Genomic DNA, 17,412 nt, shown 5'->3' on the forward strand with positions numbered 1-17,412 from the left:
TGAGTGTAAAACGAAGCCTGTGATTGTTTTACATGATGGTAGGATTGCTGATGTCTTTTGTCTGTCTCATAAATATGCAAGATTACAGGCATGTCTTGCTACTTCTACTTACACTTAGGTCACACTACACATACATGTACACATTTATTTATACACACTCATCTGAGTTTTCTTTGATTTTATCTTAATAGTTCTTGGTCTTATTAATTTTCCTTTTATATCCATGGGGAAGTGGAATAAGAATCTTTCCTCCGTAAGCCATGCGTGTTGTAAAAGTCAACTAAAATGCCGGGAACAATGGGCTAGTAACCCCTTTTCCTGTAAAGATTACTAAAAAGAATAAGAAGAAGAAAATTGTCAAAGTGGGAAGTCTGAATGTGCGTGGATGTTGTGCAGATGATAAGAAAGAGATGATTGTGGATGTTATGAATGAGAAGAAGCTGGATGTCCTGGCTTTAAGTGAAACAAAGCTGAAGGGGGTGGGAGAGTTTCAGTGGAGAGGAATAAATGGGATTAGGTCAGGGGTTTCAAATAGAGTTAGAGCTAAAGAAGGAGTAGCAATAATGTTGAAGGATAAGCTATGGCAGGAAAAGAGGGACTATAAATGTATTAATTCAAGGATTATGTGGAGTAAAATAAAGATTGGATGTGAAAAGTGGGTTATAATAAGCGTGTATGCACCTGGAGAAGAGAGAAGTGTAGAGGAGAGAGAGAGATTTTGGGAAATGTTGAGTGAATGCGTGGGGAGTTTTGAATCAAGTGTGAGAGTAATGGTGGTTGGGGATTTTAATGCTAAAGTGGGTAAAAATGTTATGGAGGGAGTAGTAGGTAAATTTGGGGTGCCAGGGGTAAATGTAAATGGGGAGCCTTTAATTGAGCTATGTGTAGAAAGAAATTTGGTAATAAGTAATACATATTTTATGAAAAAGAGGATAAATAAATATACAAGGTATGATGTAGCACGTAATGAAAGTAGTTTATTAGATTATGTATTGGTGGATAAAAGGTTGATGGGTAGGCTCCAGGATGTACATGTTTATAGAGGGGCAACTGATATATCGGATCATTATTTAGTTGTAGCTACAGTTAGAGTAAGAGGTAGATGGGAAAAGAGGAAGGTGGCAACAACAAGTAAGAGGGAAGTGAAAGTGTATAAACTAAGGGAGGAGGAAGTTCGGGTGAGATATAAGCGACTATTGGCAGAAAGGTGGGCTAGTGCAAAGATGAGTAGTGGGGGGGTTGAAGAGGGTTGGAATAGTTTTAAAAATGCAGTATTAGAATGTGGGGCAGAAGTTTGTGGTTATAGGAGGGTGGGGGCAGGAGGAAAGAGGAGTGATTGGTGGAATGATGAAGTAAAGGGTGTGATAAAAGAGAAAAAGGTAGCTTATGAGAGGTTTTTACAAAGCAGAAGTGTTATAAGAAGAGCAGAGTATATGGAGAGTAAAAGAAAGGTAAAGAGAGTGGTGAGAGAGTGCAAAAGGAGAGCAGATGATAGAGTGGGAGAGGCACTGTCAAGAAATTTTAATGAAAATAAGAAAAAATTTTGGAGTGAGTTAAACAAGTTAAGAAAGCCTAGGGAAAATATGGATTTGTCAGTTAAAAACAGAGTAGGGGAGTTAGTAGATGGGGAGATGGAGGTATTGGGTAGATGGCGAGAATATTTTGAGGAACTTTTAAATGTTAAGGAAGAAACAGAGGCAGTAATTTCATGCACTGGTCAGGGAGGTATACCATCTTTTAGGAGTGAAGAAGAGCAGAATGTAAGTGTGGGGGAGGTACGTGAGGCATTACGTAAAATGAAAGGGGGTAAAGCAGCTGGAACTGATGGGATCATGACAGAAATGTTAAAAGCAGGGGGGGATATAGTGTTGGAGTGGTTGGTACTTTTGTTTAATAAATGTATGAAAGAGGGGAAGGTACCTAGGGATTGGCAGAGAGCATGTATAGTCCCTTTATATAAAGGGAAAGGGGACAAAAGAGACTGTAAAAATTATAGAGGAATAAGCTTACTGAGTATACCAGGAAAAGTGTACGGTAGGGTTATAATTGAAAGAATTAGAGGTAAGACAGAATGTAGGATTGCGGATGAGCAAGGAGGTTTTAGAGTGGGTAGGGGATGTGTAGATCAGGTGTTTACATTGAAGCATATATGTGAACAGTATTTAGATAAAGATAGGGAAGTTTTTATTGCATTTATGGATTTAGAAAAGGCATATGATAGAGTGGATAGAGGAGCAATGTGGCAGATGTTGCAAGTATATGGAATAGGTGGTAAGTTATTAAATGCTGTAAAGAGTTTTTATGAGGATAGTGAGGCTCAGGTTAGGGTGTGTAGAAGAGAGGGAGACTACTTCCCGGTAAAAGTAGGTCTTAGACAGGGATGTGTAATGTCACCATGGTTGTTTAATATATTTATAGATGGGGTTGTAAAGGAAGTAAATGCTAGGGTGTTTGGGAGAGGGGTGGGATTAAATTATGGGGAATCAAATTCAAAATGGGAATTGACACAGTTACTTTTTGCTGATGATACTGTGCTTATGGGAGATTCTAAAGAAAAATTGCAAAGGTTAGTGGATGAGTTTGGGAATGTGTGTAAAGGTAGAAAGTTGAAAGTGAACATAGAAAAGAGTAAGGTGATGAGGGTGTCAAATGATTTAGATAAAGAAAAATTGGATATCAAATTGGGGAGGAGGAGTATGGAAGAAGTGAATGTTTTCAGATACTTGGGAGTTGACGTGTCGGCGGATGGATTTATGAAGGATGAGGTTAATCATAGAATTGATGAGGGAAAAAAGGTGAGTGGTGCGTTGAGGTATATGTGGAGTCAAAAAACGTTATCTATGGAGGCAAAGAAGGGAATGTATGAAAGTATAGAAGTACCAACACTCTTATATGGGTGTGAAGCTTGGGTGGTAAATGCAGCAGCGAGGAGACGGTTGGAGGCAGCGGAGATGTCCTGTTTAAGGGCAATGTGTGGTGTAAATATTATGCAGAAAATTCGGAGTGTGGAAATTAGGAGAAGGTGTGGAGTTAATAAAAGTATTAGTCAGAGGGCAGAAGAGGGGTTGTTGAGGTGGTTTGGTCATTTAGAGAGAATGGATCACAGTAGAATGACATGGAAAGCATATAAATCTATAGGGGAAGGAAGGCGGGGTAGGGGTCGTCCTCGAAAGGGTTGGAGAGAGGGGGTAAAGGAGGTTTTGTGGGTAAGGGGCTTGGACTTCCAGCAAGCGTGCGTGAGCGTGTTAGATAGGAGTGAATGGAGACGAATGGTACTTGGGACCTGACGATCTGTTGGAGTGTGAGCAGGGTAATATTTAGTGAAGGGATTCAGGGAAACCGGTTATTTTCATATAGTCGGACTTGAGTCCTGGAAATGGGAAGTACAATGCCTGCACTTTAAAGGAGGGGTTTGGGATATTGGCAGTTTGGAGGGATATGTTGTGTATCTTTATATGTTTATGCTTCTAGACTGTTGTATTCTGAGCACCTCTGCAAAAACAGTGATAATGTGCGAGTGTGGTGAAAGTGTTGAATGATGATGAAAGTATTTTCTTTTTGGGGATTTTCTTTCTTTTTTGGGTCACCCTGCCTCGGTGGGAGACGGCCGACTTGTTCAAAAAAAAAAAAAAAAAAAAAAAAAAAAAAATAATGATACTATAGAATTGAAGAAGGAAATTGTACAAAAATACAAGGGTTGAAGCAGTGGTGGAGGAAGTGGTTGAGGCATCGTCAGTGTGGTCTTGTTTATGCTGGAGTGAGCAATAGTCTCTCTGCTCTTCCAAACATTTCACAACAATTCAATGTTTGGTGCTTGTAGATTGAGTGTGTCTGGAGTGGTTGAGGCAGTGGTAGAGGCAGTGGTTGCAGCAGTGGTTGAGGCAGTGCTTGCAGCAGTGGTAGAGGCAGTGGTTGAGGCAGCGGTTGAAGCAGTGGTATTTAATAACATCTATGTAATTAATGATAATAATACATATTAATAACATTTATTATTATTATTATTATTATTATTATTAACATGTTATTACTGCCTCAACCACTGCCTCAAATGCTGCCTCAACCTCTGCCTCAACCACTGCCTCAACCTCAGCCTTTGCCTCAACCACTGCCTCAACCACTGCCTCAACCACTGCCTCTACCACTGCCTCAACCACGGTGTTTGGAGAGCACGGAGGTTAATGCTCACTCCAGCATAAACAAGACCACACTGACTGACAATGCCTCAACCACTTCTTCCACCACTACTTCAACCTTCGTATTTTTGTACAATTTCCTTTTTCAATTCTATTGTAATAATAATAATAATAATAATAATAATAATAATAATAATAATAATAATAATACGATAGCATTGAAGAAGGAAATTGTACAAAAATACATGGGTTGAAGCAGTGGTGGAGGAAGTGGTTGAGGCATCATCAGTCAGTGTGGCTTTGTTTATGCTGGAGTGAGCATTAGTCTCTGTGCTCTTCCAAACATTTCACAATAATTCATTGTGTTTGGTGCTTGTAGAATGAGAGTAACTGCTACATAATTAACCCTTTCAGGGTCCAAGGCCCAAATCTGGAGTCACGCACCAGTGTCCAAGAATTTTCAAAAAAAAAATTTGTTATTTTTTCTTATGAAATCGTAGAGAATCTTTTTGTGAAGGTAATAAAACAAAAAGTACGAAATTTGGTGGAAAATTGACGAAATTATGCTCTCGCGAATTTTGATGTGTCAGCGATATTTACGAATCGGCGATTTTGCCGAATTTGACTCCCATTTTAGGCCAATTACATTATTCCAATCAACCAAATTCTTAGCTATTTCACTAGTATTACTTCTATTCTATCGATTGAGCACAAGAAATCGCCAAGTCAACTGTTTCAACTACAAAATAAAGTGATCGGAAATTGTTAATTTGGCCAATTTAACACAAAGTTCAAAATATTCCAATTTCAAAATAGGGTCCAGAATAAACAATGTAGGCATTCCTGGCACTAAACTAACATTTCCTCTGTTCATTAGTTATGTTTTGAGGCTTTACAAATAAATTCCATTTTGATTTTTTATTCACATAATGAATTTTTATTCACACCAAAAAATAGAAGATTTACTGTTATGCAATTGTATAAATATCATCACCATATTTGTGAATGTATATTAGACCCACCAGCTGACGTGTATTAGACGTGAGAGGTCGTTTGTTTACTCTTGAATATCGGCAAAAATTTAACATTTCTGCTACTTTGAGCTCAGTTTCAAGCCATTTCCAGTGCTAAAACCAATCAAAATCATCTCTATTTCTTTAATATGTCTTCCATTCTATCAAATGAGACCAAGAAATCGCAAATACAACTATAAAAAACATACGAAAAAACACTGCAAAGTTGCTGTTTTAATCGAAAAATAATGATTTCAGTTTTTTTCTCTCATTATACACAGTGTGCTGAAGGATCTGTTTTATGTGGTGCACACATACCACATAGATGTATTCTCTCATATCTAGGCCCAAATGTACCACTCACAGTTTATCAGAGTGAGCTGAGCTCATGGCGTAGATCTACGGTTTGGACACTCACCGTAAAGCCGTAGATCTACGGGACGGAGCCTGAAAGGGTTAACCATGGGCCCAAAGAAACTTGCTAGTGCCAGCCCTTTGGTAAAGAAACTGAGAAACAAGATAGAATTGAAGAAAGAAATTGTACCAAAATATGAGCAGTGTGCTGCAGTGGTTGTGGCAGTGGTATTTAATGACATACATGTTATTAAACCATAACATGTATGTATTTAGCACAATATTTTATGACGTTTTCATGTATTTTATGACTGTTCATGGTTCAACAAGTTAAGGAAGCAGTATTATATTATATTTCCCTACAATATATTAGGGCACCAAACATTCACAATTTTTCAACACTCGTGAGGCTCTTGATCCCCTAACCCTCGTGAATGTTGAGGGAGACCTGTAAATAATATCAGCACATTTGTGAAGTCATATCAGATCCACTAGTTGATGTGTATTGGATGCATGATTTGATTTGTTTGCTGTTGAACATTGGCAAAAATCTAACATTTCCATTATTTTGAGCTCAATTTCAAGATACTTTTAGTGCGTAAACCATTCAAAAACATCTCTATTTCTGTAATATATTTTCCATTCTATCAAATGAGACCAAGAAAACAAGAATACAGTAGGGCCCCACTTATACGGCGGGTTAGGTTCCAGGCTGTCGCCGGAAAGCAAACATTGCCGGAAGGCAGAACGCCATTTTTTTCCATTTATAAATGCATATAAATGCCAGACAACAAGTTTACACTAAATTATATTAAGTTAGTAATAGAATTAGGCATTAAAAACACAAAGTAAAATACATTCACAGTACATTCATTACTTATCTTAAAGTATTTGTAATCTTAATGTAGGGAGAGAAGTGAGTAGTACACCTACCATCCGACTTATGACCGAGTTCGGTTCTGAGAAACCGGTAGTAAGTCGAAATGGTCGTAAGTCGAACTTTACTACTGAATATCAAAAAAACATTTTTGTAAAGACTATTTTATTGTTTTATTTTGGTATTTCATGTTTTATGCTGTTAGTACTGTATTTTACACTGTAAGGTTCAGGATACACACTGTGTACAACACAAACACTTGTTTATTTCCCAGAAATTTGGCATAAAAAACACGGTCGTAAGTCGAATCGTCGTAAGTCAAGCAGGTCGTAAGTCGGATGGTAGGTGTACTTATTTGTATTAAGTCAGGTGTAGGTAGCCCTGGCTCCCTGTCTCATACTTAACATATGATATTTAAAACAGCCCGGAGAGTTAAAATACACATACAGTACACTCACTATTTACCTTAAAATATGTGTAGTCTTAATATAGGAAGAGAGAAGTAGTATTTATTTGTAGGAAGCCAGTGTAGGTAGCCGGTAGGTGTAGCCCGCCTGGGCTACACCTACCGGCTACCTATACTGTGGCCCAGAGCCATATTATTAGCATCAACATACCTTGTTCACTTAATTTAATCGTTTCTAACAACTACCTTTAAATGCCATCATACACGAAGGGAGAAGTAATGAACAATTCATGCTGAAAATTGTAAACAAAAGCAGAGTGGGGGGAGTGGCTGGGTCAAATGCAGATTCATACACGTTTTCTCTGATGGCTGAGCAGAGAAAACGTAATGTCCCTCCGGCCGGCTACCACACAGGTCAACAAGTATTATTATCAGAGCACATGTAAAATATGCAATAAATGCCAGACAACAAGTTTACACTAACTTATATTAAGTTAGCAACAGAAATACGCATTAAAACACAATAGAAGGTAAGATACACACAGAGTACACTTATTACTCACCTTAAAATATTAATATTAATGTGTGAGAGGTGAGTGGCAGGGTGTTTATTGAATAAAATCAGAATGGCACACCATCATCCTCTAACTTGGCACTTAAAGTAAGAGGCTTACGACTCCTCTTTTTATCACAGCTAAGCTTAGACGCCATCATCAATGAGAGCCAACTAGTTAACGAAAGAGTAAACGAGAGAGAGAACGATATACAGATTCAGACAATACAGTGAACCCTTAACTAGCGATGGCATCGATTAACGATAAATCTGACTAGCGATACATTTAAACGCAAAAATTTTGCCTCAACTAGCGCTTAAAAACCCGACCAGCGCTATTCGTTCCATACCATACGCGTCCACTTTGGCCTGAGCGCACCTCACTTGTCCCTTGGGTGTCAGTGTTTACAAGCCAGCCAGCCACCGCGGTCACTTCCAAACATACAACAACTGGAACATTTCATATTATCACAGCCTTTGTAGTGATTGCACCTGCAAAATAAGTCACCATGGGCCCCAAGAAAGCTTCTAGTGCCAACCCTACAGCAAAAAGGGTGAAAATTACTATGGAGATGAAGAAAGAGATCATTGCTAAGTATGAAAGTGGAGTGCGTGTCTCGGAGCTGGTCAGGTTGTATAATAAACCCCAATCAACCATCGCTACTATTGTGGGTAAGAAAACGGCAATCAAGGAAGCTGTTCTTGCCAAAGGTGCAGCTGCTGCTGCACCACAGTCAGCTGTTGTTGTTGCTGCACCACCATCAGCTGTATTACTCGAAGATGTGGAGAGAGTGTTGTTGGTGTGGCTTAACGTGAAACAATTACCGAGAAACGATTAACCCCGGAGGGTTAGCCACCCAGGATAACCCAAGAAAGTCAGTGCATCATCGAGGACTGTCTAACTTATTTCCATTGGGGTCCTTAATCTTGTCCCCCAGGATGCGACCCACAACAGTTGACTAACACCCAGGTGAACAGGAAAAATGCCTGGAACTAGTGCTCATATTGGTGAGGTTAGTGGGGAGGATGTGGAAGAGTTGGTGGAGGAGGACAATGAAGAACAAACCACTGATGAGCTGCTAGATCATCTTCAACAGTAAGAGGCCACACCTGAGGAAACTGCTTCAGAGGAGGGGAGAGAGAAATTGAAGAAGTTGCCTACTTCAAAGATTAAGGAAATGTGTGCAATGTGGCTTAAAGTGCAAACCTTTTTTGATGAAAATCACCCTCACACAGCTATTGCAAGCCGTGCTGGTGACTATTACACTGACAATGTTGTGAAACACTTTAGGATAAAGGAACGAGAGGTACAGGCCTCTATGGACAGATATGTTGTGCGACAGAAGTCCAGTGACTCTGAAGCTGGTCCTAGTGGCATTAAAAGAACAAGGGAAGTAACCCCAGAAAAAGACTTGCTGCCTCAAGTGCTAATGGAAGAAGATTCCCCTTCTAAACACTAAGACTCTCTCCTCCCATCCCATCAATCATCACCAGATCTTCAATAAAGGTAAGTGTCATGTAACTGTGCATGTCTTCTTCAGTTTGTGTGTATTAAAATTAATATTTCATGTGGTAAATTTTTTTTTTTTTCAATACTTTGGGGTGTCTTGCACGGATTAATTTGATTTCCATTATTTCTTATGGGGAAAATTAACTTGACTAACGATTATTTTGATTAACGATGAGCTCTCAGGAACAGATTAATATCGCTGGTTGAGGGTCCACTGTATAAGAATACAAAATGAACAGGTAGCGGGCGATCACTTGGTCAGGAGAAATAAATGTGTATTAATATGTGTCTGCTTTTAGTTCATTCACGTACGTTTGTAAAAGTTTGTAAAACATTTACCTCAATATTTTTTTATTATAATAATTACCTTACCAAAGTTCAAAATATTCCAATTTCAAAATAGGGTCCAGAATAAACAATGCAGGCATTCCTGGCACTAAACTAACATTTCATCTGCTCATTAGTTATGTTTTCAGGCTTTACAAATGAATTCCATTTTGATTTTTTATTCACATAATGAATTTTTATTCAAACCAAAAAATAGAAGATTTACTGTTATGCAATATTGTAATAATTGTATAAATATCATCATCACATTTGTGAATGTATATTAGACTCACCAGCTGGCGTGTATTAGACGTGTGAGGTCGTTTGTTTACTTTTGAACATCGACAAAAATTTAACATTTCCGCTACTTTGAGCTCAGTTTCAAGCCATTTCCAGTACTCAAACCAATCAAAATCATCTCCATTTCTGTAATATGTCTTCCATTCTATCAAATGAGACCGAGAAATCGCAAATACAACTATAAAAAACATACAAAAAAACACTGCAAATTCGCTGTTTTAATCGAAAATCACGGTCTCAATTTTTTCTCCCATTATACACTGTGTGCTGCAGGATTTATGTGGTGCACACATATCACACAGATGTATTCTCTCATATCTAGGCCCAAATTTACCACTCACAGCTTATCAGAGTGAGCTGAGCTCATGGCGTAGATCTACGGTTTGGACCCTGAACGTAAAGCCGTAGATCAACAGGACGGACCCTGTAAGGGTTAAAGTGTACCTGAACACCAGCACAGAGTGTAAGTATATTTAGGTACAGGTACACATAAGTATAATTATCAGAGTGCATATAAAATACGCAGTAACTTTAAAATACTTGAAATGTTGGAAAGTTTCCTGACATTATAGATGTGGTCACGGAGAATGTAAACAAACCGGAAGGGGCGCGCTGTATTTGAAAGACCGCTTGCCATGTAGCAAATTTTGGTCATAATTTGACATCGCCGTATTAGCAGAACGCTGTAAAGCGGGGCCCTAATGTACAACCATAAATATATATATAAAAAACACCACACTGTTTTAAACCAAAAACATGTTTTTTTTCTCTTATTACGCACTGCATTCTGCAGGATTTTTTTTTTTATGCTGCGCACACTGACCACTCAAACCCATTCTATCATATGTAGGCCTACCAGCTATCTCCTGCAAAATTGGAAGACACTAGAATTTTGGCATACTCTTATGGGACTAACACTGGCTTGCAAGCCATAATATTATGGGACTGACAGTGAAAGGGTTAAGAGTTAAACTGGATCACTGAGGGTACTCTTCCACAGGCCATACATGTTCTCAGATAAACTACATCAAACTAGTAAAAATGTGTTTTAAATCTGAAGAAAATTCTTTGAGGTATTCTTAATAGCATTTAAAACATGTGTTAACAAAATTAAACAAGGTATGGTTTATCCTGAACATATAGATAAAATTAAGTATAAAATCTATATCAATATACCTTGTATTATATAAAAGTAGATTATAAAATCATGATTCATAGTATGTTTAAAACAGCCGCAGCTTTGTAAAGCTCTCAAATACACTCCCTGGTATTTCTTTCCCATCTTAACTCCTTTCTATATTCACAGTAAGATGACCAAATAAAAAAAAACAGTAATTACTTGAATCTCATGGGCATCCTTGACAACAATGACACGCTGTTCTTTTTTGCTTCTTGGAGTAATCTTTGGCTTTTCACTGTATGGCAAGGCTTTCTGAAGTTCTCTGGGAATCCTTAGTGGCTGAGGAATGTACTCACGACGGCTGGTGATAGGCTGCAAAACAAGTTTTAAAAAATCAGTGCATTTATCTTGTATACTAGAAAATACACATTATACTGTACACAGTAATGCAATCTCTAATAATTTCAGCTTAATATTTTTCCTTCTATAAACTTAGTAAGAGATATACAGAAGTGACTGTTTTACCGTGTACAAGGAGTCGGGGTTGGGTAAGGTTCTGATGCCCTTATCCTTTTTGAGTTGAGCAACAGTTCTCATGCCCTGCCAGGCAGCTTTCTCACTAGGAGGCAGAAGAAGGGTATGGACAGAATAACAATACTGAACCATCTCCACTGGAACCCATGTTTTGAGTACAACCACATCTGATGAGTAAATTATTAGTAAATAAAATGACAGTTGTACCTGAACTTGAATGATTCGTCGGTACATGTCCCGGCCTGGGTCTTTTGTATCAGTGCTTATCTAAATGATTCTGAAAATTTTAGCTGTGTGAAGAAATTCCATCGTTTACTTTCAGATGGCAGGGAAGAGATAAAAAGAAGAGAAGGATAAGGAAGGCAACAAGGAGGGAAGATGGAAGAGAGGGAGGAAGAGAAGGAAAGAAAGGGAAGAAGATATTGGGGAAACTAAGGGGAATCTTGGGAGAAAAGGTGTAGAGAGGGAGTGAGGGAATAGAAGGAAAGGAAGGAATAGAGGTAGACAGGGTAGGAGTCTCTTCCCTGTGAAGAGGAAAACACTTAAAAATTTTATGTTTATAAATCACCAAAGGAAATTTCAAAACTTTTTATAGTAATAATCCAATAACACACATATACAGTAAGAGGACCACTTACCACTCATTTTTATTGTGTCCTCAAAAGTAGCTCTGAATAATCCTTTTTGGCCCTTGGATTTTTTTATGATTCCACGGATTCCAGACTGTGTCTGAATCTTTGCTCCCTCAAACTTTGCAACTTCTGTCTCAGTATGAAACATGTCCTGGAATTGGAGTTATACAGGATCAAGTACTGTAAAATCAGTCAATTTTGATCAAATTATAGCTGATAAAAATCATGCATAAGCAATAATTGGAATCTTTACTGAAAATGTTTCACCTGAGCAGCAGGCTTTTTTTTTTTTAAGCCTGCAGTGTTGGCAAAATGTTAGCTTAAACAGAGTTTCCAATACTGCTTATACGTCTTTATCAACCAGAACTTGTCAGTATTCCCATACATCTACTATTACAATTTGGAACAAGGCATTTACTAATCATAATAATTTTGGTAGTTTTTATAGAAATGTGCAATATCTCCTCTGATATTGGTTATGGGGGATCACTGTCCTTGCAGCTTGTCTTGGACGTGGCTTCCTAAAGTGGAAACGGGAATATTGTGGAAATAAGAACTATTATGAAATACATAGGTAGGTAGGTAGGTAGGTAGGTATGTATATGTATATACATATATATATATGTATATGTATATACATATATATATATGTATATGTATATACATATATATATATGTATATGTATATACATATATATATATATATATATATATATATATATATATATATATATATATATATATATATATATATATATATATATATATATATATATATATATATATATATATATATATATATATATATATATATACATATATATATATATATTTATTATTTTTATTATCACACTGGCTGATTCCCACCAAGGCAGGGTGGCCCGAAAAAGAAAAACTTTCACCATCATTCACTCCATCACTGTCTTGCCAGAAGGGTGCTTTACACTACAGTTTTTAAACTGCAACATTAACACCCCTCCTTCAGAGTGCAGGCACTGTACTTCCCATCTCCAGGACTCAAGTCCGGCCTGCTGGTTTCCCTGAACCCCTTCATAAATGTTACTTTGCTCACACTCCAACAGCACGTCAAGTATTAAAAACCATTTGTCTCCATTCACTCCTATCAAACACGCTCACGCATGCCTGCTGGAAGTCCAAGCCCCTTGCACACAAAACCTCCTTTACCCCCTCCCTCCAACCTTTCCTAGGCCGACCCCTACCCTGCCTTCCTTCCACTACAGACTGATACACTCTTGAAGTTATTCTGTTTCGCTCCATTCTCTCCACATGTCTGAACCACCTCAACAACCCTTCCTCAGCCCTCTGGACAACAGTTTTGGTAATCCCGCACCTCCTCCTAACTTCCAAACTACGAATTCTCTGCATTATATTCACACCACACATTGCTCTCAGACATGACATCTCCACTGCCTCCAGCCTTCTCCTCGCTGCAACATTCATCACCCATGCTTCACACCCATATAAGAGCGATGGTAAAACTATACTCTCATACATTCCCCTCTTTGCCTCCAAGGACAAAGTTCTTTGTCTCCACAGACTCCTAAGTGCACCACTCACCCTTTTCCCCTCATCAATTCTATGATTCACCTCATCTTTCATAGACCCATCCGCTGACACGTCCACTCCCAAATATCTGAATACATTCACCTCCTCCATACTCTCTCCCTCCAATCTGATATCCAATCTTTCATCACCTAATCTTTTTGTTATCCTCATAACCTTACTCTTTCCTGTATTCACTTTCAATTTTCTTCTTTTGCACACCCTACCAAATTCATCCACCAATCTCTGCAACTTCTCTTCAGAATCTCCCAAGAGCACAGTGTCATCAGCAAAGAGCAACTGTGACAACTCCCACTTTATGTGTGATTCTTTATCTTTTAACTCCACACCTCTTGCCAAGACCCTCGCATTTACTTCTCTTACAACCCCATCTATAAATATATTAAACAACCACGGTGACATCACACATCCTTGCCTAAGGCCTACTTTTACTGGGAAATAATTTCCCTCTTTCCTACATACTCTAACTTGAGCCTCACTATCCTCGTAAAAACTCTTCACTGCTTTCAGTAACCTACATCCTACACCATACATACATACATACATACATACATATATATATATATATATATATATATATATATATATATATATATATATATATATTATAGGCAGTTAGGCAGTAGGTTGGTAGACAGCAACCACCCAGGGAGGTACTATCGTCCTGCCAAGTGAGTGTAAAACGAAACTCTGTAATTGTTTTACACGATGGTAGGATTGCTGGTGTCTTTTGTCTGTCTCATAAATATGCAAGATTACAGGCACGTCTTGCTACTTCTACTTACACTTAGGTCACACTACACATACATGTACACATTTATTTATACACACTCATCTGAGTTTTCTTTGATTTTATCTTAATAGTTCTTGGTCTTATTACTTTTCCTTTTATATCCATGGGGAAGTGGAATAAGAATCTTTCCTCCGTAAGCCATGCGTGTTGTAAAAGTCAACTAAAATGCCGGGAACAATGGGCTAGTAACCCCTTTTCCTGTAAAGATTACTAAAAAGAATAAGAAGAAAATTGTTTTCTTTCTTTTTTGGGTAACCCTGCCTCGGTGGGAGACGGCCGACTTGTTGAAAAAAAAAAAAAAAAAAAAAAAAAAAAAAAAAAAAAAAAAAAAAAAAAAAAATATATATATACAGTGGACCCCCGGTTAACGAACTTTTTTCATTCCAGTAGTATGTTCAGGTGCCAGTACTGACCGAATTTTTTCCCATAAGGAATATTGTGAAGTAGATCAGTCCATTTCAGACCCCCAAACATACACGTACAAACGCACTTACATAAATACACTTACATAATTGGTCGCATTTGGAGGTGATCGTTAAGCGGGGGTCCACTGTATATATATATATATATATATATATATATATATATATATATATATATATATATATATATATATATATATATATATATATATATATATATACAGGAAGGCCCCGCTTTACGGCGTTTCACTTTACGGCGTTCCGCTAATACGGACATTTCAAATTATGACCAAAACTCGCTATACGGCTCCCCCCACCTGACTTTCTAATACGGTCACCGTGCCCCACCCTGTTTGTTTACATTCTCCATGAGCTCAGTAAGCACTAAGTCTCTCCATTTTGTCTGGAAACTCCAAAATTTCAAATGTTTTTAAAAGTTATTTCATATTTTATATATACTCTGATAATTATACTTATGTATACCTGTACCTAAATAAACTTACATACTGTGCTGGCATGCAGGTACACATTAAAATTGGTAAGTGTCTTATGTCTCCAGACGTCATATTAGTAATGATAATAATAATCATCGAGTCATTTAAATGTCGTATATTACGTTAATATACACATTTTCATTAATCCATCCATGATATTTTTTTCAAAATTATATAATAAACACGATGCATAACATATAAATAAGATAAATACACCCCACAGTAGAATAAATAAACATAAATGTGAGATGTGGTAGCAGACGACTTGCACAAGTGACGCCATATTAGAAATGATAATAATAATAACAATACTCACCGAGTCTCATTAAATGTCGTATATTACGGTAATATACACATTTTCATTAATCCATCCATGATATTTTTTCAAAATTATATAATAAACACGATGCATAACATATAAATAAGATAAATACACCCCACAGTAGAATAAATAAACATAAATGTGAGATGTGGTAGCAGACGACTTGCACAAGTGACGCCATATTAGAAATGATAATAATAATAACAATACTCACCGAGTCTCATTAAATGTCGTATATTACGTTAATATACACATTTTCATTAATCCATCCATGATATTTTTTTTTCAAAATTATATAATAAACACGATACATAACATAAAAAGATGATAAATACACCCCACAATAGAATAAATAAACATAAATATAAGATGTGGGAGCCACATAACTTGTACAAGTGACGGCAAGAATAAAATTTTCTCTAATCTAACATAAGAGAAAATGTGTTACTGGGGGTAACTGTAGAAAATTATTCCTTTCATATGTATGTAAGTTTATTCAGGTATACACAAATACAGTTACATAGATTATCATACATAACAACATACGTGTAGAGAACCTAGGATAACCCAAAAAAGTCAGTGTGACTTATTTCCATTGCCTTCACTCAGAGCTTCATTTCTTCTCAAAATGATGTTACATGAGAATGGGAGTGTTCTTCTTTATTAATTCTACCGTATCAATGTAGAGACAACCTGTACACAATGTAACTTGTACACAAACCAGACGTGTACACTTCGTTTGTTTACAAAACTTACGTTCGCCTGGTTTGTTTACATAACTCTGCGCCTGTCCCCTCTCATGTACTCATTCTTTCTCTCTCTCATTTATTCGTTTTATCTCATTTACTTACTCCTGACCCTACATTAAGACTACAAATATTTTAAGGTAAGTAATGAGTGAACTGTATATACATTTTATCGCTCTGGGATGCTTAAATATCATAGAATAGTATGTGTGGGTGGGGTGGCCTGGTAAGGTAGCCTGGCTATTACCATACATACCACACTTTGTTTCTTACAATAAATACTACTTGTCTCACCCTAGATTAAGACTATAAATATTTTAAGGTAAGTAATGAGTGCACTATGTGTGTATTGTACTTTTTTATTGTTTTTTGATGCCTGGTTCTATTGCTAACTTAATATATGTTAGTGTAAACTTGTTATCTAGTATTTGTATGCATTTATAAGTGGAAAAAAAGGGTGTTCCACTTTACGGCGGTAGCCTGGAACCTAACCTGCCGTATAAGTGGGGCCCTCCTGTGTATGTGTGTATATATATATATATATATATATATATCTATATATATATAAATATATATATATATATATATATATATATATATATATATAATATATATATTATAGGCAGTTAGGCAGTAGGTTGGTAGACAGCAACCGCCCAGGGAGGTACTACCGTCCTGCCAAGTGAGTGTAAAACGAAAGCCTGTAATTGTTTTACATGATGGTAGGATTGCTGGTGTCCTTTTTTCTGTCTCATGAACATGCAAGTTTTCAGGTACGTCTTGCTACTTCTACTTACACTTAGGTCCCACTACACATACATGTACAAGCACATATATACACACCCCTCTGGGTTTTCTTCTATTTTCTTTCTAGTTCTTATTCTTGTTTATTTCCTCTTATCTCCATGGGGAAGTGGAACAGAATTCTTCCTCCGTAAGCCATGCGTGTTGTAAGAGGCGACTAAAATGCCGGGAGCAAGGGGCTAGTAACCTCTTCTCCTGTATATATTACTAAATGTAAAAGGAGAAACTTTCGTTTTTCCTTTTGGGCCACCCCGCCTCGGTGGGATACGGCCGGTGTGTTGAAAGAAAGAAAGATATATATATATATATATATATATATATATATATATATATATATATATATATATATATATATATATAATATATATATTATAGGCAGTTAGGCAGTAGGTTGGTAGACAGCAACCACCCAGGGAGGTACTATCGTCCTGCCAAGTGAGTGTAAAACGAAACTCTGTAATTGTTTTACACGATGGTAGGATTGCTCG

General features: G+C 37.2%; 1 protein-coding gene across 4 annotated transcripts in view; it reads right to left on the bottom strand.

The window, feature by feature from the left end:
- Positions 1–17,412, bottom strand: part of LOC128689997 (ribosome biogenesis protein BMS1 homolog) — a 121,019-nt gene that overhangs the window by 17,380 nt on the left and 86,227 nt on the right. For all 4 annotated transcript variants that reach the window (XM_070088657.1, XM_070088658.1, XM_053778471.2 and 1 more), the window contains 3 exons: positions 11,766–11,910; positions 11,119–11,294; positions 10,813–10,965 (listed from right to left, as the gene is read on the bottom strand). In XM_070088657.1, the coding sequence (XP_069944758.1) occupies positions 10,813–10,965; positions 11,119–11,294; positions 11,766–11,910 (474 nt within the window). The remainder of the gene's footprint in view (positions 1–10,812; positions 10,966–11,118; positions 11,295–11,765; positions 11,911–17,412) is intronic.

This window comes from Cherax quadricarinatus, chromosome 25 (assembly GCF_038502225.1).
Source record: "Cherax quadricarinatus isolate ZL_2023a chromosome 25, ASM3850222v1, whole genome shotgun sequence".
In the NCBI taxonomy this organism is placed as follows: domain Eukaryota; kingdom Metazoa; phylum Arthropoda; class Malacostraca; order Decapoda; family Parastacidae; genus Cherax; species Cherax quadricarinatus.